Genomic DNA, 21,913 nt, shown 5'->3' with positions numbered 1-21,913 from the left:
TGGCCCTTTTGTAGGTTTTGTCTGTGGAGTTTGAGTTTGGCTATTCTGATGACATTTTTTTGGGTGGGGCAGGGGATGCCAAGAAATGAAAAAAATCATTGACACATCTTATTCGAGAGAAAGATAACACAGATTTTGCATTTTAAAAAGAATCCCCCGGCTGCATTGTGGAAAATTGATTCAGGGCATGGAAGAAGACTGGTTAGGCTATTTTAGTAGTCCAGATTAGATGATGGTGCCTTACTCTTAGATAGTGGTGGTGGAGCTGGGAGGTTTGAATCCTGTTTTGGTGACTTGTTTGATTTCAAAGGACTGAAAGAGTGAGTAGACAGGGATAGTCTTCCAGGATTGGTCTCTTGCAACTATTTGGATGGTTGTACAGTTTCCTGGCATTAGGAGTATTGACAGGAGAGGAGATGTGGGGATCTTTTTGGTGAGGGTGTTAGGAAGAGAACAAGTATATTAGTTTTAAGCATACTGAGTTTGAAGCCTTAAAATAATCTCTCTTCCAGCCCCTAACATACATATGTACATATTTTAATTGTTTTGGGAGCCTTTTTCTGTCCCTCTGATTATATCTCCTTTTGATACAAAACTTAACATTTACTTTCCTATCTCAAGCCTCACACTTTTTTTTTTTTTGAGACAGAATCTCACTCTGTTGCCCAGGCTGGAGTACAGTGGCACACTCTTGGCTCACTGCAACCTCTGCCTCCCAGGTTCAAGCAATTCTTATGCCTCAGCCTGTTGAGTAACTGGGATTACAGGTGTGCGCCACCATGCCCAGCTAATTTTGATATTTTTAGTAGAGATGGGGGTTTCACCATGTTGGCCAGGCTGGTCTCGAACTCCTGACTTCAGGTGATCTGCCTGCCTCTGCCTCCAAAGTGCTGGGATTACAGGTGTGAGCCACTGCGCCCGGCCAGCTTAACACATTTTTATCACTCATTATTACTCTCATTTCCACTAGACCAGGTGTTGGCAAACCTTTTTTTTTTTTTTGCCAAGGCAGGGTCTCACTCTGTTGCCTAGGCTGAAATGCAATGGCACCATCATGGTGCCCTTTGACTTCCTGTGCTTAAGCAGTCCTCCGTCTCAGCTCCCCTGAGTAACTGAAACTGTAGTTGCACACATGAGCACAATGAGATGCTACCTCTACAAAAAATGAAAAATCAGCTGAGTGTGGCTGTGCTTAAGTGATCCTCCTGCCTTGGCCTCCAAAAGTGTTGGGATTACAGGCGTGAACCACTGCACCTAGCCTGCTAACTTTTCCTTAAAAGGACAAATAGTAAATATTTTAGCATTTGAGGGCAAAAAGGCAAAAATAAGAGCATGGTGTAGGTACTTAGTATCATTTATAATATAACCACTTAAAAAATGTAAAAACCGTTCCTGTTGTGACGTACAAAAACGGCCTGCCAGATTTGATACACAGGCTATAGTTTGCCGATCCCTGTGCTAGAATGTGAATTCTGTACTTGCTTCCTAGTTGGCAAATGTATTGCCCGATGTATTTTAAATGTATTGAGTAAATTTTTGTTGAATGGGTGAATGACTTATAGATTAGGAGCTTAAGAGACAGTGGACTAAAAATAGATACTTGAGAGTGGTCATGAAACAGTAACTGCAGGCATGAGGGTAGATGAGATCACTTGGGAAGAATATAAGGGAGAATATAAGGGAATCCATCTTTTTCTTTAATTTAAACAAAGAGCATAATAAGTCACGACTAACTCAGAGGCACTTAAATCATGTATAGTAGTCAGTACCTCTTCTTAACTGACCTAAGTGAGTTTGGCCATTTACACTCATGATTCTTTTGGGTGAATAAGTGGTCTTTAATTATTAGAGATAGGTGAGGGTAATAGATACTTTCACCTTTGAAGTTTTGCTATTAATGAGTTATATACGCAAGTCTTAGAATTCTGCTACATATATAAACATGCATTAGTAAACAGTCACAAAAGTCACACAGTTTGTTTCATGTGTATAGTACTTTTAGACTGGAGATGACTACCTTGTAAGAAAACTTCAGCCCTAAGCAGATACCATAATGTTCTGACTAGGATTAGGTGATATAGTTCTCTAAGAAGAGATGGAACACAGGATCAAGGGGGTTTCTAGACACAGAAACTTCTCTGAAGTTGAGCTGTAGGGCCTGCCAGATTCTTAGACCCCAAACAAGAATCAAGTGCCTGCATTTCTAGTCAATTCCTGTATCTTGAATAACAGTTCTACTTTAGCTGTAAAAATCTATTTCCAACTTTCCTTATGTAGATTATCAAACCAGTGTCTATAAATCGAGATGTTCATTTTCGAAGCACTTATTACCTGGGAGCTAACTCCTGTTTAGGTGTATTTAAAATGTTAAATTAATCACCACTTAAGTGTGGTTTCCTAATTTAGTGTGGTTCTTCAGAATTTAACTCACCAATTCTTTCTATACAGAAATACCTGAGTGTGAATTAAGATGGTAGAGCAGAAAATCATATTTTGGAGCAGATATGCTACCTGGGTCTTTTTGTTATGCATCATCTTACAATAATTCATAAATAAGTGTTGCAAATATTGCAATGAAAATATTTTTCTTTTCAGTTATAGGAATAATTGGAGTAAATATTCATTTAGGTAAAATTTTTAACAGTGGTAGAGTTCTAATCTTCCAGTGAATAAAGATAGCTTACAGAGTTATCAAATAACATTTCATTAATGTTGGTATTTGAAGATTGTTCGACATTCGTTGTCATTTTTATGAATTTATGCATAAGACATTCTCTCTATTAATAGTACTAAAGTCACAATATGGAAACATACTAAGTATAGAATTAAATTCAACGCTCTTTCTAGTGTTGAACCTTATCAGGCGTAATAGTTTTTATCAGTGTATCATTCCATCACATGAAATGAATATGACTAATTTGAATTTTGTTTGGCAGTTTTGTTTATATTTAATATATATCTGTATTTAAGTGTAAGTTTATATCTAGATTATTTCAGTATACTTAGCAAACTTTATAATTTGAATTTTATGAGATTTTTTTCCTTAAGAAGATCACTGTGGTTGTAGAAAGAGATACACAAGAATTATTAAATAAAATATAGCGTACTGAATCTGGCAGTATATTAAAAGAATAATATACCGTAACCATATAGCCTTTATTCCAAGAATGTAAGGATGTAACCATGCTTATATGTATAATAAAAGAATCCATTATATCAGTATGTGTTGTGGGAAGTCAGGGACCCTGAACAGAGGGACTGGCTGAATCTGTGGCCGAAGAACATAAATTGTGACGATTTCATGGACATTTATTAGTTCCCCAAATTAATACTTTTATAATTTCTTACACCTGTCTTTACTGCAATCTCTGAACATAAATTGTGAAGATTTCATGGACACTTATCACTTCCCCAATCAATACCCTTGTGATTTCCTATGCCTGTCTTTACTTTAATCTCTTAATCCCATCCTCTTAGTAAGCTGAGGAGGGTGAATGTTGACTCAGGACCCTGTGATGATTGTGTTAACTGCACAAATTGTTTGTAGAGCATGTGTCTTTGAACAATATGAAATCTGGGCACCTTGAAAAAAGAACAGGATAACAGCAGTGTTCAGGGAACACGGGAGATAACCTTAAATTCTGACTGCTGGTGAGCTGGGTAGAACACAGCCGTATTTCTCTTCTTTCAAAAGCAAATAGGAGAAATATCGCTGTTCTTTTTCTCAGCAAGGAACATCCCTGAGAAAGAGAATGCGCCCCTGAGAGTAGGCCTCTAAAATGGCCGCTTTGGGGCTGGATGTCTTGTACGGTCGAAGACAAAGGGATGAAATAAGCCCCAATCTCCTGAAGTGCTCCCAGGCTTATTAGGATGAGGAAATTCCCGCCTAATAAATTTTGGTCAGACAGGTTGTCTGCTCTCAAACCCTGTCTCCTGATAAGATGTTATCAATGACAATGTATGCCTGAATCTTCATTAGCAATTTTAATTTTGCCCCGTCCTGTGGTCCTGTGATCCTGTGATCCTATGATCCTGTGATCTCGCGATCTCGCCCTGCCTCCATTTGCTTTGTGATGTTTTGTTATTACCTTGTGAAGCATGTGATCTCTGTGATCCACACCCTATTCGTGCACTCACTCCCCTTTTGAAAATCGCTAATAAAAACTTGCTGGTTTTACGGCTCAGGGGGCATCACGGAACCTGCCGACATGTGATGTCTCCCCCAGACACCCAGCTTTAAAATTTCTCTCTCGTACTCTTTCCCTTTATTTCTCAGACCAGCTGACGCTTAGGGAAATAGAAAAGAACCCACGTTGAATATCAGGGGTGGGATTTTCCCCGATAAGTATGTTAGAGGGGAGATATATATTATTTCAGTGTTTCCCCATAAGGCATGCCTCTTAATAAACTCAGAAGGATATCTTACTTTTTGATACAAAACATCTATCTCAAACTTATTTTTATTTTCATGTTTTTAAGGCCATGCCAATGAATTTACTTTTTAAAAATATGAATCATTAGAGATATAATTCATTGATTGAAGGCATCAGAAACCATCTATGGCTGACTTAAGCAAAACCATAGTTTATTGGAAGAATGTAAGGTAGTTAATAAGGTGAGTAGAGAAATGGAAGAACTGGGAATTGAGCAAGTCAAGGATATAGGCATTATTTACTACCTTGTCCAAAATTCTTCCTTTGGAATTTAATGTGCCTTTTTTTCCCTTTCTCCTTAAGATTCAGAGTTACAGAGGAGATAATTCTGTTAGTGTAGTTGAGTCTCGTGACCTGTTTAAGCTAGGAAAGAGTGAGCCACTTAGGTCCCATTAAGACTTCAGGATGGGAAGGATATAATTCCCCAAAGATGACTGGGTACAATTAGGGCAGGAAAATGGGTCCTAGGCAGCCAAGTCCCACCTTCTACAAAATTAACCAACAGATATCCAGTAAAATACAGAATTTGGCTTTTTAACAAATTGTAGCTCATCATTTAAAGTATAAGATGTGTTAGTCATTGAGATATTATACATTTCTTCTTTCTTTCTTATTTATTTATTTTTTTTGAGACAGAGTCTTGCTCTGTCACCCAAGCTAAAGTGCAGTGGCATGATCTCAGCTTACTTCAACCTCCGTCTCCCAAGTTCAAGCGATTCTTGAGCCTTAGCCTTCAGGAGTAGCTGGGACTACAGGGGCATGCTACTGCACCCATCTAATTTTGATATTTTTAGTAGAGATGGGGTTTTGCCATGTTGGCCCTGGTCTCGAACTCTTGGCCCCAAGTGATCCTCCAGCCTCCTAAGGTGCTGGGATTACAGGTGTGAGCCACTGCACCCAGCCAAGATTAAATTACTTCTAACTCAAATATCTTGAGGTTTTTTTTTTTTTTTTTTTTTTTTTTTTTTTTTTTTTTTTTTTGGGAGATGCAGTCTCGTTCTGTCTCCCAGGCCTGGAGTGCACTGGCGCCACCTTGGCTTGCTGCAACCTCTGCCTCCCGGGTTCAAGCAATTCTCCTGCCTCAGCCTCCCAAGTAGCTGGGATTACAGGTGTCTGCCACCCCGCCCGGCTCATTTTTTTGTGTTTTTAGTAGAGACTGGGTTTTACCTTGTTGGCCAGGCTGGTTTTGAACTCCTGACCTCAAGTGATTTGCCCGCCTTGGCCTCCCAGAGTGCTAGGATTATAGGCGTGAGCCACTGCGCCCAGTTGAGATCTTTATATACTAGCAGTATCCATATTTTGATACATCTGTAATCTTTATTTTTCTTTTCTAGACAATGCGAAGACATAGAAATGAAGTGACAGTGGAACTGCGGAAGGTAAGGTTGATTTACATTTAAATAAAAGTAATTAGATTTTTCTGATGTTAAAATTCTGTGTATCTTGAATAATGAAAATACTGTGGCAAATTCGTGGTCATCCCTAAAATCACACATCACTGGATACTTTATCGTGGTACTTATTTGTAATAACTTTCATTTACTGAGGGTAGTAGGCCCTGTGTGAAGCACTTTACCATCACTGAAATTTCATAACATCTGATGAAGTTAGATACTTTTTCTTTGACATCCTCTTTCTGTGGGCTTCCTCTCCCTTTCCCTGTGTAAAAGTTCTACATACTTGTTTAAGATGCTTTAGATAAATAAATAAAAGTAGAAAAACCTTGTATTTTCGTAACTGAAAGCAACTGTTATTAAAATTTATTATATTTTCTTCCATTACTTTTGGAGGATGTTAGAGTTACCTTCATCAGATTGTGTTTTCTTTTTTCTTTTTCTTTTTTTGAGACAGCGTTTCACTCTGTGCAGGTTGGAGTGAAGTGGTGTGATCTTGGCTCACTGCGAGCTTGACCTCCCGGGCTCAAGTGGTCCTCCCACCTCAGCCGGCTGAGTATCTATGAATAAAGGCACACCACCACACCCAGCTAATTTTGTTTATTTTTTGTAGCGACTAGGTCTCACTGTGTTGCCTAGGCTGACCTTGAATTCCTGGACTCAAACAATTCTCCTCCTGGGATTACAGGCATGAACTATCATGCCTGGCCCAAATTTTATATTCATGTGAACACATTTTATTTGAAACAGATATTTAAATTGCTAATCAAGAAAATAATAGTGAATTCTCTTTCTATACACGTATCTTTTTTTTTTTTGAGGCAGGGTCTTGCTTTGTTGGCCAGGCTGAGGTGCAGTGGTGCAATCTTGGCTCACTGCAACCTCTGCCTCCCAGTTCATGCCGTTCTCCTGCCTCAGCCTCCCGAGTAGCTGGGACTACAGGCACCTGCCACCTTGCCCAGCTAATTTGTTGTATTTTTAGTAAAGACTGGGTTTCACCATATTAGCCAGAATGGTCTCGATCTCCTGACCTCGTGATCTGTCCGCCTCAGCCTCCCAAAGTGCTGGGATTACAGGCGTGAGCCACTGCACCTGGCCTATACACATATCTTTTAAAAAATAAATTTAAAACTTATTTCACATCTTTGATTTTTGTCTTAGGTTAGACTTTTCCTCATCTAATTCACTCCTAAAACTCCTTCCTATATTAAATTACCATCTTGGGCTGGGTGCGGTGGTTCACGCCATCATTCCAACATTTTGGGAGGCTGAGGCAGACAGATCACCTGAGGTCAAGAGTTCAAGACCAGCCTGGCCAACGTGTTGAATCCCTATCTCTACTAAAAATACAAAAATTAGTTGGGTGTGGTGGCATGCACCTATAGTTACAGCTACTCAGGAGGCTGAGGCTGAAGAATTGCTTGAACCTTGGAGGCAGAGGCTGCAGTGAGCCAAGGTTGTGCTACTGCACTCCAGCCTAGGTGACAGAGCAAGACTCTGTCTCAAAAAAAAAAAAAAAAAAAATCAAATTAAAAAAAAATTACCATCTTGAAACTTTTCAGTTGTAGGGAGAAGGAAGGAGGTCTTGATTCTGAAAGTACACATTCTCTTAGAGTCACTAGAAATAGACTTGTGCATTTATTATTTAATAATTATTTTAAATACATGCTTTGCTTCATACACTGGCTAGGTAGCTCTTCAAATCTGTAAAGTTTTAAAACAGTATTGCCAGAAGCCCATTTTAACTACATTCATAAGGTCTTCATCAGAAATGCGTTTAGTTATTCAGCCAAGCATTACCATTTGAGCAATTGTCTCATGGAGATGAACACTAGATAAATAATCACATAACCAAATATATCCTTACAAATTGTGAATGATGCCATGGAGGAAAAATAGCCATGAAAGTTAACAGAGTGAGGTTTTTTAAAAATTGGACATTCAAAGGTGATTTGTCTGAAGAAATAACATTTAAGCTGAAACCTGTAGGATAAATTGGAATTAGCTTATTTTTTCTAAATGTTTAATAAATAACCATATTTTGAATTTTTGCCCATCAGTGTCATGCTTATTGGTATAGTATATAGTTCCTGACATCCATTCTCCTGTACCCTTTCCCCATCCCCTTTTTAAAATTAAATTTTGAAAATACTAAAAGTTGTATTATGTACTTACTAAATTTCAAAAAGTTTGGTAGAATATTTTCTATGTAATTAGCCCAGTAGCTCCAAAATTAGAAAATTAACAAGGAAGATCATTGTTTTGTTTCATTCATCAATGGATTAAAAGCTAATATGATAGAGACAGAATTATTTTATGTCTATTTATTAATGTAATCATCGATCATTTTGTATATTAATAAACATTAACATAAGCTTAAAAAATACTTGTTAATTCCAGTTCCCTGTCAACTCCTTTATGAACACAACAATACCTTGGCAATCATATTTGCAAGTTCTTTCAGATCTTTGGGTCGTTTAGACCAGAGAGATGAGTTAAGCTTTAGCTTAATAAAGTAAGGTGAGTTTTTCCCAGTCTTAACACTTTAAACTTTTTTTCTTTTTCACATTTTGTTGACATACAACATACATACAAAAAGTCCACACATTGTAAGTATCCAGCTTGATGAATATTTGTAATGTGAACACATGTGTGTAACCACCAGCTCCTGGATCAAAAAAGAGAATACCCCAGGGCCTCTTTCTAGGCATTAGTTATATCCAAAGGTAACCATTATTCTGATTTCTAACACAGATTTTTTTGCATATTTAGAACTTTATATAGGTAGAATAGTGTATGTCCTTTTTTTGTCTGGATTTTCATTCACTGAATGAAGATTACTTTCTTTAATAGATGCAATAGAAGTAAAATTGGAATTAAGCAATTAGTATTTATTGCCATCTGTTAACATTACACTGTCCTGCCCCCAGATACGGGCCCTTACTTTTCCTTAACTTTTTGTGCTTGCAATTCCACTTTAAAACTTTTGTATTAGTTCTAATATTCAGAAGCCTCCTCTAGTTTAATCATTTTAGCCCCTCTAATGTGCTTATAAATCTGTGCTACTAATTTATATTTATATTTGGTTACTTGATCCTCCTGTTGTTGTGCCGCCTTCTCTAATTTATAGAACTGAAAATTCTTGCTTGTCAGAGCATATCTTTTTAAATATTCACCTTAGTTGTCTTAGAGCAACTAAGGCGTGAGCCACTGCACCCGGCCTGAAGTTTTAAGACAACTTAGTTGCCTTAGAGCTTGTGCCCTTTCTTTTTTTCTGGATAACATTATTTCCTTTCCAGTTACTATGGTTCCATTTCTGAAAATACTTGTAGTAGGACCAAAAATGAAATTAACTAAAGAAATCTCAAGCAATTTCTTATTTCAAATTTAAGAATTCCCCAAGAAAGCAGTAGAAAGCAAACTTTTCCTGAAACAACGCCTAAAGTTTATTCAGACAAAACTTACTTGATTTTGATGTGATTTTACAGAGATGTGGAGAGCTCTTCAAGAGAAGATTCCTCCACTCTTTATGGTCAGAGTATCTGTCCCTGATTCCAGGCCTTGCTCTCTCTTGCTCCATTGAGGAGAGAATCACATTGTTTTTATTTAGTGACATTGGGATTCTTGAAAACAAAAGAGAGCTAGTCCCCAGAGTGTCATTGAGAAATTGAACTAGTGGATATCATCCGTCAATTATAACTCATTTTACTCCAAGGATATTTGAATATTTCATTTTCCCTTAGATTGTAAACTTCCAAAGTGCAGGTAATAACCACATTCACTATCCATCTACATCCCTCGACCCCAGCCTCCCAAATAACTCCTAAGTCTCTTCCTTAACCCATCTCAAAATGCCTAATCAAATTGTGTCTGTGTAGTTGATACTCATTAAATGCTAATATTCAAGAATTAAATTTAATTATGATCTCTAAAAATATGCACTTATATTTAAGTCATGTATTGAAGTTTTTTTGTTGTTTTTTTTTGAGACGGAGTCTTGCTCTGTCACCTAGGCTAGAGTGCAGTGGCACAATCTCGGCTCACTGCAAACTCTGCCTTCCGGGTTCACGCCATTCTCCTGCCTCAGCCTCCCGAGTAGCTGGGACTACAGTCGCCCACCACCATGCCCGGCTAATTTTTTTTTTTGTAATTTTCAGTAGAGACGGGGTTTCACCATGTCAGCCAGAATGGTCTCGATCTCCTGACCTCGTGATCCACCCGCCTCAGCCTCCCAAAGTACTGGGATTACAGGCATGAGCCGCCGCACCTAGCCTGAAGTTTTAAGACAAATACTTTAGATATAGGCTGTGCTACTCAAAAGTCCTGATCTCTGTGACAAGTTAGGGAGCTTGTGCCAAAATGTAAAACAAGGCACTGCTTCCTTCAAGAGAGTCCTTCTGACAGAAGTAAATGGAAAGATATCCCATGTTCATGGATTTGGAAGAATTCGTATTATTAAAATATCAGTACTACCCAAAGCGAGGTGGTACAGATTCAGTATGATCTCTATCAACCTCTAATGTCATTTTTTTCACAGAAATAGAAAAAAATACCTCTAAAATTTGTATGAAACCACAGAAGACCCCAAATAGCCAAAGCAATCTTAATGAACCTGGAAGCATCACACTAACTGATATGAAAATCTACTGCAAAGCTATAGTAATCAAAACAGCATGATAGTGACATAAACACACACACACACACAACAGTGGAACAGAACAGAGAGCCCAGAAATAAATGCACACATTTGTAGTTGGTTGATTTTTGACAAAGGTGCCAAGAACATGCAACAGGAAAGGACAGTCTTTTCAATAAATGGTCTTGGGAAAACTGGCTGTCTACATGCAGAAGAATGAGACCAGGCCCTTATTTCACACCATATAGAAAAATCAACTCAAAATAGATTAAAATGTAAACATAAGATATGAAACTGTAAAACTACTAGAAGAAAACACGGGGGAAAATCTCCATGATATTGGTCTGGGCAATGTTTTCCTGAATATGACCCCAAAAACACAGACAACAAAACAAAAGCAGACAGATGCAGTTATATCAAATTTAAAAGGTTCTGCACAGCAAAAGAGACTATTAATAAAGAGAGAACCTATAGAAAATATTTGCAAACCATACATCTGATAAGGGGTTATGTAAGGAATTATATAAGGAATTCAACTCAATAGCAAGAAGACTAACCAATTAAAAAATGGGCAAGGGTTGGGCATGGGAGGCCAAGGTGGGCGGATCACAATGTCAGGAAATTGAGACCATCCTGGCTAACACGGTGAAACCTCATCTTTACCAAAAATACAAAAAAGTAGCCGGGTGTGGTGGCACTTGCCTGTAGTCCCAGCTACTCAGGAGGCTGAGGCAGGAGAATTGCTTGAACCTGGGAGGCGGAGGCTGCAGTGAGCCAAGATCACGCCACTGCACTTGAGCCTGGGCAACAGAGCAAGACTCCATCTCAAAAAAAAGGGCAAAAGACCAGAATAAACATTCTCAAAACATAGAAATGGCTAATAGGTATACTAAAAATTGTTCAGCATTACTAATAATCAGAGAAATAAAATTAAAACTACTGTGAGATTTCATCTTCACACCTGTTGATAACCGTTATCAAAAAGATGAAAGATAACACATGCTGGTGAGGATGTAGAGAAAAGAAAACTCTTGTACACTCTTGGTCAGAATGTAAGTTAGTACAGCCGTTATAGAAAAGCAGTATGGGAAAGTTCCTAAAAATAGAACTGCCTTGTGATAAAGCAGTCCCACTACTGTGTATATATCCAAAGGAAAAATGAAACCTGTATGTTGAAGAGGTATCTGCACTCCCATGTTTACTGTATCACAATACCCAAGATAAGGAATCAACCTAAATGTCCACCAGTAGACAAACAGAAAAAGAAAATGTGATATATGTACATAGTGGAATACTTTTCAGCCTTTAAAAGAAAGAAACCCTCTCTTTTGCAACAACATAGACGAACTTGGAGGACATTACATTACCACAAATAGGTCAGGCAAACAAGGCAAATATCACATGCTCTCACTTATACATGGAGTCTAAAAAAAGCTAGACTCATAGAAGTAGAGAGTAGGATGGTGGTTACCAGGGGCTGGGGCCAGGGTCTGGGAGGCACAGGGATTTGGGGAGATACTGATCAAAGTATCTGGGTAGCTGGGACTACAGGTGCTCAACACTATGCTCAGCTAATTTTTTGTATTTTTGGTAGAGACGGGGTTTTGCCATGTTGCCCAGGCTGGTCTTAAACTCCTGAGCTCAAACAATCTGCCTGCCTTAACTTCCCAAAGTTCTGGAATTACAGACATGAGCCACCACACTCAGCTGTGTTTATTAACTCATAGCCATTCCACAGCATATACATACTTCAAAGCATCATGTTTTACTCAATAAATATATAGAATTTTTGTCAACTTTTAAAAAATAATGTGTTTAAAGTAGGTCTTTCTGTCTAAAGAACTGAACTAAACAGTGTGCTTAGTTTCACAATTGATTTACGTTCTGGCACAAGCTCCCCTCCCAACCTTTTTTTGTTACTTTAGACGCTTATCACCCTGAAGGTAAAAGCTCCCTTATCTTGTAGCAGAACTGTAACAAATAGTTTGAGAATTATTAACCAGTGTAAGGATCACACTTCAAATAACAGATATTGATCTGTCAAAATTGAGGATGACAGATAACATCTGTTTATTAATATGCTCTGTTTACCTGGCCTCTGACTCCTTTTGTGTGAATTGTTTTTTCTCTTACCTCCTTGTTCTCTTTCTTCCCGATTTAGTGAGGCTTTTATGCATCAACACTTAAACACATCTGTACCTCCTTTTTTTTAAAAAAATCACATTGTAGACAGAGTTATGTAGGAATTAAGTAACTTGCATAGTCACAAGCTAATAAATGGCAGAGCTCTTAACCATTATGCTATAATGCCTCTCCAAATACATATGTGTTGGTTGAATAATGCTTCGTGGGTTGAGAATAAGCTCAAAACCTGTTACTTGTATTTTCAACTTTTGGCACATTGTATTAAACTTTTTTTTTTTTTTTTTGAGACAGAGTCTCGCTCTGTCGCCCAGGCTGGAGTGCAGTGGCGGGATCTCGGCTCACTGCAAGCTCTACCTCCCAGGTTCTCACGCCATTCTCCTGCCTCAGCTCCCAAGTAGTCTACAGGCGACCACCGCCACGCTGGGCTAATTTTTTGCATTTTTAGTAGAGACGGGGTTTCACCGTGTTAGCCAGGATAGTCTCGATCTCCTGACCTCGTGATCCACCCGCCTCAGCCTCCCAAAGTGCTGGGATTACAGGCGTAAGCCACCGCGCCCAGCTATATTAAACTTGATCTAATCTTTTCTTGATGATTGGTCAGTCAGATAGGCCTAAGTCCCTTTTTTTTTTTTATTTTTGAGATGGAGTCTCGCTCTGTTGCCCAGGCTGGAGTCCAGTGGCGCGATCTCGGCTCACTGCAAGCTCCACTTCGCGGGTTCACGTCATTCTCCTGCCTCAGCCTCTTGAGTAGCTCGGACTACAGGCACCCGCCACCACACCCAGCTAATTTTTTTGTATTTTTAGTAGAGATGGGGTTTCACCGTGTTAGCCAGGATGGTCTTGATTTCCTGACATTGTGGTCTGCCCGCCTCGGCCTCCCAAAGCGCTGGGATTACAGGCGTGAGCCACTGCGCCCGGCCAAGTCCCTTATTTTCGTTAGATTTGGAGGTGAGGCAGGTTTAAGATCCTACATAAAGAAAAAAATCCACCCAAGTGCCCCACTTGGTTGATAAGATCTAGTACTTGTTTTAGTTAATTGTTTGAAATATATTTTAAAAAATACTCTCAATTCCCCCATATCAACAAGCCAGAGAAGAAAAATACGATCATGTCAGTTACTCATTTCTGGTAAAAGGAATAGAAAGGAATTGCCTCATCTTGATAAAAGCACCACAAAAACCTCACAGCTAACATCATACTTAATGGTGAAAGACTAAATGCTTTCCCTTGAGATTCAGAAGCAAGGTGATGATGTCTATCATAACTGCTCTTACTCAGTATAATGCTGGAAGTTCTAGCCATTACCATATAAGGCAAGAAAAAGAAATGAAAGGTATGTAGTTTGTAAAGGAAGAACTAAAACTATCCCTATTTGCAGATAATGTGATTATCTGTGTAGAACATCCCAAGGAATCTATCAGAAAGCTCCTGGAACTAACAGGTGAGTTTAGCAAGATCACAGAATAAAGAAATCAGTCGCATTTATGTATGCTGAACATGCAGAAACCAAAATAAAAAAATACAATTTTTAGACAATTCAAAGAAAATAAAATACTTCCGTATACATTAACAAACATGTACAGGATTTATACAGTGAATATTACAAAATACTGATGAAAGACATGAAACAAGACGTAAAGAAATGGAGAGACATATACTGTGTTCATGGATTGGAAGCCTCAACATAATAATGACATTGATGCTCCCTAAATTGATCTCCCTAAATTGATCCTATTGAAATTCAACCAAGATATTTTGTGGACATAGACAAACATTTAAAAATATGTATGGAAAAACACAGTCTCTAGAATAGCTAAAACTTAACAAAGAAGAAAAAGAGGAAATTACTTCACCTAATATGAAAGGTTATAGTATATAGCTATAGTAATCAATACTGTGTGTTATTGGTAGAAGGAAAGACATAGACAATGGAACAGAAAATATAACACAGAAATATGCCTGCACAAATACATCCAGTTGATTTATAGCAAAGTTACAAAACCAATTCAATGGAAGGAAGGATAGCTTTTTCAAAAATGATGAGCCTAAACTTCACACCTTATGCAAAAATACAAAATGGATTATAGACTTAAATGTAAAGCACAAAGCTATAAAACTTTTAGGAAAAAACATAGAGAATTTTCCAGATCTGGAGAGAGGCAAAGAGTTAAATTTGACCACAAAAGACTAATCCATAAAAGAACAATTGATAAATTGGACCTGATTAAATTAAAAATTTTGCTGTGTGAGAGACCATATGAAAAGATAGAAAAGACAAGCTAGATATTGGAAGAAAATATCTGTTAAACCACATATCCAGTAAAAGACTAGTATCTAGTACGTATAATGAACTCTCAAAACTCAGCAGTAAGAGCCAGATGCAGTGGCATACACATGTATTCCCAGCTACTCAGGAGGCTGGGGCAGAAACAACACTTGAGCCCAGGAGTTGGAGGCTGCAGTATGCTATGATCTTGCTTATGGACAGCCACTGCACTCTAGCCTGGGCAACATAGTGAGACCCCTGACTCTTACACACACACACACACACACACAATAGTAAGAAAAACCAAAACAATCTAATTTAAAAAGATGTGAAGAGTCATTTCATTGAAAGGAGGACATACATTAAATAAGCACATGAAAAGATGTTCAGCATCGTTAGCTATTAGGGAAATAGAGATTAAAGCCACAACTACACATCTATCAGAACAGCTAAAATAAATAGTGACAACACCAAATGCTGGCGACGATGTGGAGAAACTGATCACTCATGTTAGTGGTGGAAATGTAAAATGGTACAGTCACTCTGGAAAACAGTTTGTCAGTTTTTTGTCTAAACATGAAACCTCTGTGTAACCCAGTGCTTACAGTCTGGACATGTATCCCAGGGAAAGGAAAATTTATATTCATATGAGATCTGTACATGCATGTCTATATAGCAACTTTATTTTTAATGGCCAAAACTTAGAAACAACACAGATGGCCTTTAATGGGTAAATAGACATACTGTAATATGTCTACAGTATATCAATATGATGAAATACTATTCAGCAATAAAAATGAACAATTATATAAGCAACAGTTATTGATACAAGCAACAGTTTATATAAATCTCCAGAGAAGTATGCTGGGCCTATGATTCTGTCACAAAAAGGTGATATGCCGTATGATCCCATTTATATAACATTTTTGAAATGATAAAATTTTAGAAATGGAAGACAGGTTAGTAGTTGCTGGGGTTATATAGGGTGTCAGAGAGATGAGAAGGGTGTGGTTTTGCATATAAAAGGTCAGGAGGCATGCATCTTGTGTTTTTGGAATTGTTTACCATCTTGACTCTGGTGGTAGATAACATGAATCTATACAGGTGATAAAATTGTATGGGATGTAATACACACACGCAAATACATGTAAAATGAGGTCTGAATAAAGTAAGTGGATTGTATCAATGTCAGTATCCCAGTTGTAATATAGTTTTGCAAAGTGTTACCATTGGGGTAACCTGGGCAAAGCATACAAGGGATCTTTCCATATTATTTCTTTTTTTTGTTTGAGACAGAGTCTCACTCTGTCGCCCAGGCTGGAGTGCAGTGGCGCCATCTCTGCTCACTGCAAGCTCCACCTCCCAGGTTCATGCCATTCTCCTGCCTCAGCCTCCTGAGTAGCTGGGACTACAGGTACATGCCACCACGCCGGGCTAATTTTTTGTATTTTTAGTAGAGTGGGGTTTCACCGTGTTAGCTAGGATGGTCTCCATCTCCTGACCTTGTGATCCGCCTGCCTTGGCCTCCCAAAGTCCTGGGACTACAAGCGTGAGCCACTGCACCCGGCCCATATTATTTCTTATAACTGCGTGTGAATATACAATTATCTCAATAAAAATTTCAGTTACCAAAAAAGCCTAAGTTAGTATCCAAAAAAGCAACTGTTTGATAATGATCCTGCAGGGAAAAAAGAAACATGTATGAGATTGTCAGTTCTTACATGATTGATGAACCAATAGTGTTATTTTAAAAAATTAGTTTCAATCAAAGTGTAATACACTGAACAGAGTGCCCAAAACGTAAACTTATAAAACTTGTGGGTGAATATCCATGTAGTCATGCAGCAGTAATATCATTTCATAAATGTTAATATTGAGGGGAATTTTCATTGAGTATGTTTTCCTACCTCGTTAAAAACATTTAGATGCAACCAGGGTTGGACTATTTCTAAAATAAAAAAAAAAAAAGAAAACAAACCCCTAGGAACTAAAGCCTAAACTAGATGAGGGTTAAAAATTAGGGTATTATTGGATAAAAACAGATTTAATTACTTATTTCAAGCTTGAAAGGGGGCTGATAAATAATGTAATTATCCTTTTCATAAGATTTAAAAGAAGTGACATCAAACTTGCTCCACAAGTTTAGGTATAGAATTGCAAGCCAGTTTTTCAAGATGGAAAGAAGAATTTGGGAATGAAAAGGAAGTACTTTACGTACAGGTTAATAACATATAGAACTTACTAAATCAAACAATATATTAAGTTGGGTTATAAGAAATTGCCCATAGTTAACTGCTTTGACCTACAAAACAGTTCATGTGGTTCAACCTAGTAGAAAACAAGATCCAAAAGGGCTAGATAAATACACGCATACATGGATAATAGATTAATAATGAATTTTTAAAGGAATTTAAGAAATCCAGCTAATCCATATGTGTGTTTAAGGATTAGTTGGGTATTGAAGTTAGGGAAGTTCCTATAACCCCTGAGCTTCTTTCTCACTTGACAAAAGAGAAGTATACCCTTTATGGATGCTGAATTTATTGTAGTGCAGTTTTCAGGAGGGTAAAAATCTCTAGGTATCAAGTGAAGGGACAGTTTAAGTTATTGGTTTTAATGATTAATCTGACCATTAGAAACCTGCCCAGTGATTATTTTTCCTTGGCTTGTACTTACTTTTGTTGAGTAAAGTATGGGGTGGGTGCGGTGGCTCACGACTATAATCCTAGTACTTTGGGAGACTGAGGCGGGTGGATCACCTGAGGTCGGGAGTTCGAGACCAGCCTGACCAACATGGAGAAACCCCATCTCTATTAAAAATACAAAATTAGCCGGGTGTGGAGGCACTCAGGAGGCTGAGGCAGGAGAATCACTTGAACCCGGGAGGCATAGGTTGCAGTGAGCCGAGATCGCACCATTGCACTCCATCCTGGGCAACAAGAGCAAAAACTCCATCTTAAATTAAAAAAAAAAAAAAGTGAGGTATGGTTCTTGTGCCATAGATATTTTGGTCTGCGTTAGGATGTTTTCAATTTAAATGCAGGGGTTGTTACCTAATGTTTGATAAAAGAAAGAATTTATTAAGAAGCTATAATAGCTTTAAACTAGTATATGCCTAATAGAATCTCTCTCTCTCTCTCTCTCTCTCTCTCTCTCTCTCTCTCTACATATATATATATATATCTAAAGTCAAAATTTGCAAATTTAGAAGAGGAAATTCATCAAAGACATAATCATTGTGGGAGATTGTCTTCTTAGTAATGAATAAACACCAATTAAGAAGAGATAGAAAATTTGAATAATTCACGATTTTTAACTAATGAACACGTGTAAAACCACATATGTATTTGGAAACTGGTTTTGTGGTAGAATAAGCTATAGTTTCCAAACTCTGTGCTGAGGTAACATGGGGCTCCACAGTGACCTGAAAGAGTCTTTGGGATATTTTAATTTTGAGAGAAATACAGCGACATCTTTCAGACACCACAGACTTAGATCTTGAGATAGTCCACAGTTTAAACACTTAAATAACACTATGTTCCTTCTCCAATTATTTTATCTAAGAGTGAAATAATTTTTTCTTTCAATTTATTTGTTTTTCTTTTCTTTTTCCCAAATGAGTACTTTGGCCTACACTGTGGACTGAGAAAGTTTGGGAACTTCTAGTATAAAGAAGGTGTCAGCTAATTTCAGTGTGTTGTACATACGTGTTCTCTGACCACAATATAATTAGAATAAGACAGTTACAAAAACCTCATGTTTTAAAGTACGTCTGAATATATTGAATATATTGAGCATCAAAGAAATCTTTTTTTTTTTTTTTTTTTTTTGAGGCGGAGTCTTGCTCTGTCGCCCAGGCTGGAGTGCAGTGGCACTATCTCGGCTCACTGCAAGCTCCGCCTCCTGGGTTCACGCCATTCTCCTGCCTCAGCCTCCCGAGTAGCTGGGACTACAGGCGCCTGCCACCACGCCCGGCTAATTTTTTTGTATTTTTAGTAGAGATGGGGTTTCACCGTGTTAGCCAGGATGGTCTCGATCTCCTGACCTCGTGATCCACCCATCTCGGCCTCCCAAAGTGCTGGGATTACAGGCTTGAGCCACCGCGCCCGGCCCATCAAAGAAATCTTAATGGAATCTAAGAATGCCTAAAAATGAACAGTAGGAAAACTATTACATGTCAGAACCTGTAGAATACAGTTAAAGTGGTAATTCAGGAGACAAATTTATAGCAAGTAGAGAGAAGGAACAGCAACAAAATACTAGGAATTTTAGAAGTCATATTAATTTAAATACAGCATAAATTTAAAAACATGAGTGCATCAGCTAATTTTTTGCTGCATAATACACCACTCCAAACTATGTACCTTAAAACAATAGCCATTTTATTGAGCTAACAGTTTTATGGGTTGGCGGAGTGGGTTTTCTGGCATAGGCCAGTTCAGCTGTTTTCTGCAGGCTTCCCTTATTGTCTCTGGTCAGCTCGCAGGGTTGGTTGGTGACTAGATGATCTAGCATGGTCTCAGGTAACTTGGCTGGGACTTGGTTGTTGTCCACGCAGTCTCATTCTCCATGGCTCAGTGTTCACAGGATGGTTTCAGGAAAAAAGTAGCAAAAGAGAACCTGTCCCTGACGTGTAAGCACTTTTCGAGTCTGTTTGCTTAACGTCCCATTGCCAAAGTAAGTCACACAGCCATGCCTACAGTCAGTGCGGGACTGGATATGGGAAGGGGAATTACTGCCATTTTTGCAGACAATCTACAATTTAAGTATGAGCAAACTTATGCAAATAGGCAAGGCGCAGTGGCTCACGCCTGTAATCCCACCACTTTGGGAGGCCAAGGCAGGTGGATCACTTGAGGCCAGGAATTCGAGACCCGCCTGGACAACATGGTAAAACCCTGTCTCTTCTAAAAATACAAAAATGAACCAGGCATGGTGGTGCTTGCCTTTAATCCCAGCTACTTAATGAGGCTGTGAGGCAGGAGAATCGCTTGAATCTGGGAGGCAGAGGTTGCAGTGAGCCAAGATCGTGCCACTGTACTCCATCCTGGACAACAAAGTGAGACTCTGTCTCAAAAACAAAAAACAAGCAAACAAAAAACTTATGCAAATAAATTTGGAGACTTATGTGAAGTAGGCAATTTCCTAGCAGAAAAAATTAATTTACCCAGCTGACTCAAGAAGATAACCTGAATAGATCTTTAAAAAAAAAAAAAAAAATCAAAAAGGCCAGGCGTGGTGGCTCACTCCTGTAATCCCAGCACTCTGAGAGGCTGAAGTGGGCAGATCACCTGAGGTCAGGAGTTCGAGACCAGCCTGACCAACATGGAGAAACCCTGTCTCTACTAAAAATACAAAATTAGCCGGGTGTGGTGGCGCATGCCTGTAACAGCTACTTCGGAGGCTGAGGCAGGAGAATCATTTGAACCCGGGAGGTGGAGGTTGTGGTGAGCTGAGATTGCGCCATCGCACTCAAGCCTGGAAAACGAGAGCGAAATTCTGTCTCCAAAAAAAAAAAAAAAAAAAAAAATCAAATTAATACAGCTAAAAATTTAACCTCTCCCACCATCCTGTAAAAGAAAAGGCAGTCTTGCAGGTGGAACTCTGGCAGACATTGAAGGAACAGATAATTCCAGCCTTATTAAATGATTTCAGAGAAGTTAAAGAGGGAACACTTCCCAACTCATTTTATGAAGCTAGCAAAACCATGATCCCAAGCAACAGACCAAGACAGTCTGAGAATAGATACTTTTTAGCCAGTTTCACTTAGGAATATTGAGGAAAAAAATCCTAAATAAAATATTAACAAATTGATTTCAGGAATGAATATTTAAAAAAAAATTCTAATAAAGTTTCCAGGACTTGCAGGGATAGTTTAATATTAGAAAGTCATTTAATTTACCATATTTACAGATGAAAGTGGAAACATAATATCCATTTCAGTAGATGGAAAGAAGCACAATTTGATGAAATTAAGCACTCATTCATGGCTTATAAAGAAAAAAGTTATTAGCAAGTTAGGAATAGGAAGGAGTTGCCTTGCCCAATAAAGGGTATCTACCAAAAAAGACAGTACACATCCTATATAATGATAAAATGCTATCCCCAGATTGGAGATCTGTATATGTAGGAAACTTTAGTTGTATTTATGCTTTATATTTCTTCTATTCCAGAAATACTTGGAAAGGGGGAATAGAGGGAGTAAGATTCCTTAAAGACCTCTGGAAGCTTGATTGATCAAGCTCTGGAAAAGAGGAAAATAGAGTCAAAGAATGAAAATAGAACGGAATCAGTGTTAAAATCATTTGGGGTTGGGGGTTAACTTGTCAATAAACTTTGTTAAAACTTTTTAAATGGATTAAATCCAAGAGATGTTAAACATTTCTATATGTATTGCAAACCATAGAGTGTAACTGTAATTTTTTTAAAATTTTATGCAATTTCAGATTTGTAGTTTGAAGTTCAAAGTTGTGAGAATAGTATAGAAACATCATATACCCTTCACTCAGCACCCAGGTTCCCTAGCATTTTTCATATTTACATTATTATCTTTGTATACATTGTTTTCCTTGAATTGCAAGCATCATGCTTTAATTCCCTTAATACAACAACCTATATTTCATAAAAACAAATAGTTTCTGTTTTTATAAGCACAGTACACTTGTCAAACTAACTTAGGTAAAAATCTACCATTCAATCCATAGAACCAATTTAGATTTTGCATATGGTTCCCAGTTATGTCCTTTATAAATCCAAGATCCAAGCCAAGATCAGACATGGCATTTAGTTGTCATGTTTCTTTAGTCTCCTTCAATCTGGAACTCGTCCTCAGTCTTTATCTTTCATGACTACATTTTTGAAGAATATAGGGCTATTTTTTTTTTTGGTAGAATGACAGACTTGGGTTTTTCTGGCATTTCTCAGGTTATTTATGTTAGGAATACCACAGAAGTTATCTTTTATTAGTACACCAGACCCCAGGAGGCACACAGTGTTGATTTGTTCCTCACTGATAGTGACACCTTTTGTCATTTGGTCA

At 38.1% G+C, this 21,913-nt stretch overlaps 1 protein-coding gene across 2 annotated transcripts in view; it reads left to right on the top strand.

Moving 5' to 3' along the window:
* Positions 1–21,913, top strand: part of KPNA3 (karyopherin subunit alpha 3) — a 96,484-nt gene that overhangs the window by 40,856 nt on the left and 33,715 nt on the right. For both annotated transcript variants that reach the window (XM_007960416.3, XM_007960417.3), the window contains exon 2: positions 5,768–5,812. In XM_007960416.3, coding sequence (XP_007958607.1) covers positions 5,768–5,812 — 45 coding nt within the window. The remainder of the gene's footprint in view (positions 1–5,767; positions 5,813–21,913) is intronic.

Source organism: Chlorocebus sabaeus, chromosome 3 (assembly GCF_047675955.1).
Source record: "Chlorocebus sabaeus isolate Y175 chromosome 3, mChlSab1.0.hap1, whole genome shotgun sequence".
In the NCBI taxonomy this organism is placed as follows: Eukaryota; Metazoa; Chordata; class Mammalia; order Primates; family Cercopithecidae; genus Chlorocebus; species Chlorocebus sabaeus.
The sequence above is the reverse complement of the archived record's forward strand: the minus strand, read 5'-3'. Positions and strand labels throughout refer to the sequence as shown.